This window comes from Triticum dicoccoides, chromosome 2A (genome assembly GCF_002162155.2).
Source record: "Triticum dicoccoides isolate Atlit2015 ecotype Zavitan chromosome 2A, WEW_v2.0, whole genome shotgun sequence".
NCBI classification, from domain to species: domain Eukaryota; kingdom Viridiplantae; phylum Streptophyta; class Magnoliopsida; order Poales; family Poaceae; genus Triticum; species Triticum dicoccoides.
Window position 1 is genome coordinate 25,328,397 of NC_041382.1, and position 9,375 is coordinate 25,337,771.

The window sequence follows — 9,375 nt, forward strand, 5'->3', positions numbered from 1 at the left end:
GTTAGGTCTCCAAATTGTGGCAGTTTTTTGCGACATCACCCCAATTTTGATAGTTTTTGGCTATTTCCTCTCTTAGGATGGCAGGACAAAATGCTGGGTGGAAATGAGTGGGAGCTAAGTGGCGGGGAAAAAAGTGAGAGAGAAGTGATGAGGCTTAGTCACGTCGAAGATAAATGAATAAAATTGAATTGTCGTTCATAGCATCAACAATATGCTAGTCTTTGGTGGTGGAGATGACATACTGTGTTCCATGGCGATGTTTAGTGGCTACTTGGATTGAATCCTAAGGACGCCATGCCAAAAAAATTGGCGTTGATCGAACACTTGGCATCAGTTTGGTTCGGAACAAATATTTTGGCCAGCCGGGGCCGCATGGGCACACGTTATTTATTTTTTCGCCAAATTGTTGGCGAGACACGGGCAGCTGGGTGGTTCGCCAATTTTTTGGCGTGCCCTTGTTTTGGTAGGGCTAGTTAGGATAACATGTAAACATACCCGAAGCATGTTGTTGGCAGCAACGACATGGTGCTATCACTAGAAGCAGGAACGATAACCCCTTCATGCCAAGGGCGACAACGACCAACTTCCTGCCGTTGCGGATGCTAATGATAACTAGGTAATTGTTGAAGGTGGATGTCATAAGGTTGTATGTGTGAAATTTTCCAAATTGAGGATCACAATTCTGAAATTTCTTTTAAAGAAGTATTTTTTGAAGAAAAAAAAAACTCAATTCCTTGGGTGCTGGTGAGTTTGCAAGCGTGTAGGTGCGTGAGTTTTTGCAGTGTGAGGACAGCGGGCGCACACGCTTCAGTGGGCCCACTTGTCAGAGTAGTACTCCGGGTTAGGGTTTTCATCTCCGCTTGGGCCTGCCGGGCGCCGCCGCTGATCCTGTCTCCACTCTCCTCGACTCCACCCAAACCACCTCGCCGATGCTCCTCCGTTCTGGGCAGCGCCTGGCCGCCCAGGAAGAAGCGGGGCGGACGGCCGTGCCGAGGAGGAGAAGCAGGGCAAGGTCGGACCCGCTCGCCGGCTTCCCCGATGAGATCCTGCAGCAGGAGATCTTGCCCCGCCTCCCGGCCAAGTCCATGATCCGCTGCCGCGCCGTCTGCCGGTCCTGGCGCAGCCTCGCGTCCGACCCGGCCTTCCTCCTCGACCACCACCGACGCCAGCCGGCCCTTCCCCTGATTAGTTCCTGCCGAATCTCTGTCGACGGGTCCGACCGCGGCCTCGAATCCCGCCTCAGCGCAATCCACCTCCGGTCCGCGAAGCTCGGCCCCTCTTTTGAGTTCCCGTTCCGCGGCTCTTTCGGCGTCGTCGCCTCCTGCGACGGCCTTTTCGTCGTCGGCAGCTACATCATCTGCAACCCAGCCACGCACGAGTGGGCTACCCTCCGGCAGGACGCCAAGCCCATAGAAAATCTCTTTGCCCTCTTCCGGCACCAACCTTCAGGCGAGTTCTGTGTGATGTACTGGAAAAACAACTCCATGGAGTTGATCTGTCGGCAGGAGTATTACATCCTCACCGTGGGAACCAACAATTCATGGCAAGTCGATTGTCCGTTAACCGAGGTTTTGGCCGAGGAACCATCCATCTTTGGCGCGCCGGTCCTTCTCAACGGCAGCCTGCACATACACTGGAGGAGACGGTCAGATGTCCGCTACCACAGGATACGGGTGTTTGACACAGTGGCAGAGACGTCGCGGCAGATGAGGCCGCCGCCTGTGAACCCCCGCCATGTTATGCACTTGCTTGACCTGGGTGGCAAGCTTGCTGCGTCCACCAGCAAGGATGGCATGACTGGGATGTCCATTTTTGTGCTTCAGGATCCTGAGCACGATGTCTGGGCGTTCCAGTACCGGATCAAACTGCCTGTGATGGAAATCAGGCGCTTTGAGGAGCAAGGTGATTGGTGGGCAAAGGTTGTCTCCGAGGAGGGGGACGTGCTTTTCAGCTGCTATGGCCATCTCCTGCAATATGACAAGAAGGGTAATTTGGTACGTAAGTTCATGTATGATGATGACATGCCGGTAGTCATTCCTCACAGGTTCAAAGAGAGTCTTATCCAGCATACATTTTTCCAAAAGACAAAGAAGAATTGATTCGTACTCACTCCTGGATATCTGCTTTCGCGCCATGTTAAATCTAAGTAAGTTTTTTATGCTACTTCTAAATTATAACTAGCATGGTGTCCATGCAATTATGCGGGACACGCCTTTAATCATCTTTAATTTATTATTTATGCATTATCATGTTATTTTTAAGAACACAAGCTCCGAAATGAATATGCATGCCACTCATATTTCCTATTTGATTATTAGATCGGTACGTAGAATTAAAGCTGAGATTAAAAGCTACCTGATGTAGTTGGGAAGAATCTTTTATGTGGTATAATTAGCAAAATTAGTCTTTGGATCGTTAAGTGGCTGGTCATTTGCTCATGATATTGATATATTAATATGCATAACTAACAGAAGCCCACAATCTTCTGAATGTGTTATATAGCGGGGCTGCATGGTCATCTGTATTGGACCTACATTTTTTGGCGTGTGTATGATAGGAGCCGGCCGATTGTTTATACATCGTATATATATTGGATCAGTATACGTAGATAAAGATCGCACTACCGGGTCAATTGTTGGTTTGCGTATTACACGATTCATCATCGTACGTGTGATACTATATATCAATATACGGAGTTAAGGTACATATCACGGGTTGTTGGACTTAAACCACAATTATGTATTGAATGAGTATAAGGTTATAAATATTACTAGTATCTGCCAATAATATTTAATTTAAGGCCCAAAAGATTGATTATCTGATCATGTTAAATACAGTTGGCAATCTACCATTTGGGGTTCATCATAATAAGGACCTGCCAGATCAGATGTCTAATAGTCTTTAGGTGTAGTTATGGAATTTATCGGTCGTGACCTACTTTGGTATAGTTATGAAGATTTATCAGCTATGTTCAACAGCATTCATTGATGATCCATTGGTTATGATATGTGTGATTTTAGGTAATCTTGTAGGTACAATAAGTGGCTGGTCATTTGCACATGATATTGATATATTAATATGCATAACTAATTGAAGCCCACAATTTTCTGAATGTGTTATATAGCGGGGCTGCATGGTGATCTGTATTGAACCTACATTTTTTGGCGTGTGTATGATACCAGGCCACTGCACGGAAATAGAGTTCAGAATAGGAGCCGGCCGATTGTTTATACGTGATATATATATATATTGGATCAGTACACGTAGATAAAGATTGCACTACCGGGTCAATTGTTGGTTTGCATATTACGTGATTCATCATCGTAGGTGTGATACTATATATATCAATATACGGAGTCAAGGTACATATCATGGGTTGTTGGACTTCAACCTCAATTATGTATTGAATGAGTATGAAGTTACAAATGTTATGAGTATCGGTCAATAATATTAAGGTCTAATAGATTGATTATCTGATCATGTTAATTACAGTTATGGCAATCCACCATTTGGGGTTTATCATAATAAGGACCTACCAGACCAGATGTCTACGGATCTTTAGGTGTAGTTATGGAATTTATCGGTCATGACCTACTTTGGTAGTTATGAAGATTTATCTATGTTCGAGAGCACTTATTGATGATCCATTGGTTATGATATGTGTGGTTACAATTATGAAAATCTATTGCTGTGATTTTAGGTAATCTATTAGGTACTATAATGTTGACTATCGACTAGCCTAACTTTGTAAAAACCCTAAGCACAATATACTTAATAATTAGTTCACAGTGTGTTTTGACGGAGTTATTATCTTTATTTGTTAGTAGCACAATTTGAACCTATGTCATTGTGCTGCTAACCAATAATATCTTTTTGTGTGTATTTATGAAGGTCTATGGGCTTCCCCCAAAAAAAACGGTCTTTCGGCTGTAAGCTTATAAATATTTATTATTATGATTTATCGATTGCCGCCTGTTCGGGATAATGGCGAGGGAGTCTGAACACGTTGAACAGATGGATCTTAATTATTACTAAGAAGTTTTTTTCACGCAAGAGCTTTCTGTGGTATCATTCACTCTTTTAGTGAGATTTATAGCTGTCATCTAATTATAGAGGCAGCCAATAGTGGGCAGCCATTTATGTGGGACGAAACCTGCTGGACCATTAGAACAATAGAGTTGATTTATTGCAACTTTGTTCCATAGCAATATTGGAAATGTCAAAACTTTGAAATTGAATTTGGATTTTCATCAACGCAGTATAGATAATTGATATTGTCTATTCATTTTGTATGTTCTGATTTTGATCTACCGCTGAGTTCTACCTATCCCATATTCACTGATTCATATCAGCCAGAAAATTGATACATTCAGTTTATATTGTTGCGAACTCATATGATTTTTTTATGGAAGACACACATCTGTTTGTGATTAGAGACACATCTACATTTTATTCATATAAACAAATGATTATGTCAATTGTGTTTTGCACATTCAGAATTTCTGTCAGGTACTTTGCCGTTCATGATGTATGAAGCTAACCTTCACTGAATTGTTATGTGGGAACACTTTGATCATTGGGTGCACTATTATAGTTATAAACACAAGGTGGTTGTTCCGTCCAGACTCTAGGCTGCAAGTAATTTGCAAGACTGACAAATTCATGGATTAATTCCGTTATCATTAATCTGAGCCTCTTGCGGGTTGATGCCTCTTTTGTTTCAACTCCTTAAATGCAGATAGACCAATAAAGGGTTAGGAATAGGAAATAGTACCGCGATCTTTGTCCCACTCATACTGTTCAGCTGTTTGATTCAGGGCGGGCAGCAGTGTGAACTCTTATTCGAGCCGGCTATTCAATCCCACTGTTGAGATGATCAGTTGACTATTTTTATTGATATTTGAATGTTGGGTTAGTGTTATGCAAAAAATATATTTATTTCGGTTTTTTACAATTGGTGCTGCAACCTCAGTGAGATATCCTCCCACTGTATGAATATCTTGCTTTAAGCTTACCCCTGCATAGACCTAAACTGTCCATGGATATAAATTTGACTTCAAGGCTTTTAAGCTTCAACACATTCATCTTGTTTAACTTAGTGAACCTGATTCTTACTCTGGCTCAATTTTGCTTCTTTCAGGCGATGCTGCAGTACCTCAATTGGTGCACATATGTCTAGGAGATGAGAAGATTGATCTGTATGTTCACCTGCCCCAACTTACTTGGGACAAAAGACATTGTTGTTGTTGTCGTTAGTGTTGTCATTGTCGTGTTTGTTGTTGTTGTCCTCGTTGTCGTCGTCGTCGTCGTTGTTGTTGTCGTCGTCGCCGTTGTTGTTCACCTTTCCTGTTTATCAACTCATGTGAAAGGTCGAGGCACTGGCGATGTTGGAGCACTTCAATTGCTGCGCCTTGTGTAGGTGTCCTCCGCTACAGTTATGTTCAACTGTCCTGTTCACCCAGCGCAACTTGCCCGGGACAAAATGTTTTGTTGTTGTTGTTCACCTCTCCTGTTTATCAACTTATGTGAAAGGTTTAGGCACTGCCATGCTATGATCCTGTTTTGCAATATATGTGTTGTGTGTTTCTTTATCAGCCTATGTTACCAGGGTTCTGGTGTATGTTGCCCCAAGTGAAAAGTTGAAACGTCGTGGTACAGGTGTGTAGCATCTTAGCAGATACTCCTTCCGTCCCATAATATAAGACGCAGACGTTTTTGCAAGCTTGCGTCTTATATTATGAGGTGGAGGGAGTACAAACCACACAAGTAATTGGGGGTGATTTAGAGAGAAATTGAGAAAAAGAAGGTTTAGGGCAGAACAAGAGAGGGATACAAGCAAGAGAGGATCAAGGGGAGGGATGGGACAGTTCTCTTCTGCCTGTTCCAAAACCAAAAGGACAGTAGTTGGGTGCGACTCCTCTTGCCTGCATGCAGTACAGTAGCAGCGATAGCCCACCACATCCAGCAGAACCATTGAAATCGACACTTGACGTTTGGTTCCTGGAATTGAGTAGTCAGGATTGGTTATTGTAGAATTCTGGATACAAGGTAAATCAAGTTGGCAGGACAGTGGCTAAAACTGCATTTTTCCTCCTCTGAATTGAAAATTGCAGGTTAGGATAATGGTTTTAAATAGCACGTTTATATTAGAAGAGGTCCTGTGCTAACCATCTTTGGTCCAAACGCATGAAGACACATTTTCAATAGTGCGTGCTATAGCATTTAGAAGATGTACGTCGCTAAGGCGCTATTTAAAAATTACTAGTAAAAGTGCCCATACGTTGCATCGGGTAAAAGAAATCTCTATTGTCACGGGAGCAAAAACCTGCACCCTTCCACTAAAGGGCACAATGTGTAAAATGCGAGTCGGACACTACTTCTTAGTGAGACTCATCCATGGTCAATGGTAATGTGTGTTTTGAAGCGGTTGCTAAGAGGCACGATCTTCACATCATAACATGTTTGATAACATAGAAGAGGTCAATGCTAGTATTAAATACAGAAAAAACTTTTTTAAGGATATTTTTGTGTTTGTAGGAATTTGAAATATATTAGAAAAATGGATACACATGTAAATTATCTCCAAGCATATCAATATATCACATCAAGATGAAGGGACTATTGTTGCGAAAATGTTTGGAAAATTAAAAAACAAATGATAGTCACGAGTGCTTTCATAGTTAGACACACAATTTTTTTTATCACTCACTTGAGGCATTAATAAGCTGTAAAAAATTTGGATGTACCAAACTAAATCTATTTCAACATTGCAAATGGTATAGTTGATTCTGAACCACTATCATACCACCAATAATTATATTAGCATAATTTTTAGAATAACATATTATCAAATATATGTATTAACCAAGCAAACAGTAATAATTAAGGGAAATAGTTTAGTCCACATATATATGTCTATATATATATTCATGCAAATTTGTGGGGGAAATGTAGTTGTCAGAAAGGATGCATACCAACAGGAGTCATGTACAGCGTTGGTCTTGATTAACATTCAAAATGCATGGAAAATAAATAGCTACAACAGTTAGGCTACAAATTTCCCTTGAAAGGAAAGCTAGTGTGGCAGAGAACATTTAGATCAGTAGTCATGTGATGATGTAAAGCCAAAAAAACATCCACTTAACTATCCTACTATAACACTTGTTTGACAGCAAATTTCAGGGGTACGTCGAACAAATAAAAACTTCAATGTACTGATTTTCTTGCTGCGTGGGCACAGTTAGGTTACAAATATACCACCTCTTTTAGAAAGTGGACTGTCTCAATGCCTGAAATACAAAACTAAGTCCTTTCTCCTGCGAGCGCAACAACAACTATAATTGAATGCACAAATTATATCTCCTCCAAGCAAAACTGCATCTGACATGGTCAATTTGGTTGAACATTTCGTAATCTGACTGGTCGCAGTTGTTCATTTCTGTAGAGCCATGATCACCGGTAACATTTGGACCTTGCACAAGATCAGTGGCGGAGCTTGAGCCGAAATCATGGGGGGGGGGCAAAAATAATGGTTTTTGGGTGATTTTTAGTGGACAAATAGGGCTAATACTAAGCTATACACAGAAATTTTCTTATGAGCCGTGGGGGCCATGGCCCAGGTTGGCCCCCACCAAGCTCTGCCACTGCACGAGATCACTGATCTTTTGCTTGACAAGGTGAGATTCATTCCACTGAAGAACATTTCCATCAAAAAGGGACAGTCTCGAATGCCCATCAAGACCAGTCTTGCTCATGTTGTTTTTAAGACACCACTCAAGTGACTCATCTAAGCCGGCTGTTGTTCGTCTTGCATCAGTGCAAAGCCACTTAGTACTGCCAACAGGGGAAAAGAGATAATGAGCAACACATGCAATCATACTTTGAAGCTGAATAATAATCTCGTTGATATTGAACACCGTTGAATACTGGTCAAAGTACTCCAAATAGTAACCATTTTAAAATGACAACTCCTAATTATATGTGTCAAGAGTAGTATTAGAGCCATCATTTCTTACTAACGGAACTCTTGACATTCTCAGCAATAGATACACAGTGTATCCAAGGTGTTTGCAAAATTGACAACTAGAATTGTGCAAAGGCTATGTTTATTGCATAGTAGTGCTCTGACCAGAGGAGGGCCACAGAAACCATCGTGCAGGTTGTAAGTACAGAATTGTTTTGCCGACTAACCTCAAAATCACAACACATTGCTATTTTGGTTAACAAGTTGTAAGTACAGATTCTTTCATTGATCCCAGCTATGACGGAAGCTAGCAACGATATCTGCAAATAAAGGCTTTCTAGCCTTATAGAAATAAAACAAATGATTAGCTAATCGACCTGGACAGTCACGCATTGTGTAAAACCAGATAGACTCCAGATGAGTTTAGGATCGGGACTGAAGTAGTTCTTCTACACAAGAAATTGGTCAAACTATACTTTCGGAAGATCGACAACCTCCAATTCTACAATGAATTTGGGAACTTTTGAGAAGCTGGACAATTTTCGAAGTTATGAGAACAAGAAAATCACTTGGGGAGTTGACAGGTTCAGTGTCAATAGTAACCTGCTGCACATATCTAACCCCCAAATTCAGGAGCACCATTTTCCACAATTTTCTATTATTTTGGCTATCTATGTCACAAAATCATAGTACACAGATGAATTTGCATAACAGTGAGAATAGTCGGCTCAAATTTCACATCTACTTCAAAAACCCAACATTAAAATACAACACAAAGGGGTCTGCCACACAGCATAAAGGAACTCAGTTGATTAAGTAGCTATATATGTGCATGTTAAAAAATTCTAGGCTGCAAAACAAGAAAAAACAGGAAAGAGCAAGACACACGCAATGATCCATTACATGAGAAATAATCTGATCTTTTTGACTTTTTATTTATCCTACATCTTTGTGAGACCCGCGGACTCAGCGCAGAACCTAAAGAAAAATCCTACATTTACTTTCTCAAACAGAACCGCATTTTTCTAGTTGTCAAAATATGGTGAGCAGCAATTTTTCGTAAACATAATGCCCTCTTGAAAATATGTGAGACCCGTCCATCACTTATTTGTGAACTACTTTTTTTCTGGTCACCTATGTACTGAACTACTAAGCACTCCTTACGAATTTACTCTGCTTCTGTCAAGCACAAGCAGAATCCATCTATGTAGGAGTGCATGATGTGTTGATTGTCAGTGAAATATAGTCTATTGTTGACAACAACTATATTTGCTATAGTAAACTGACGATTTCACAAACATATGAGACCCATCAGATGCTTCAAAAGTACCTTAGCCAAAGTAGGTCTAGGCGACGGCAAAGTCGGCAGAGGCGATGGCAGATTGTCTTGCGGCGAAGTCAGCGGAGACGAT

General features: G+C 41.2%; 1 protein-coding gene across 1 annotated transcript; it reads left to right on the forward strand.

Annotated features, from left to right (window-relative positions):
* Positions 1–929: 929 nt before the first annotated feature.
* Positions 930–5,547, forward strand: LOC119357480 (putative F-box protein At3g17490). The gene is made up of 2 exons (XM_037624413.1): positions 930–2,146; positions 5,141–5,547. Exon 1 carries the CDS (start codon positions 930–932, stop codon positions 2,097–2,099), a length of 1,170 nt encoding a protein of 389 aa, XP_037480310.1. The 3' UTR covers positions 2,100–2,146; positions 5,141–5,547.
* The last annotated feature ends 3,828 nt before the right edge of the window (positions 5,548–9,375 follow it).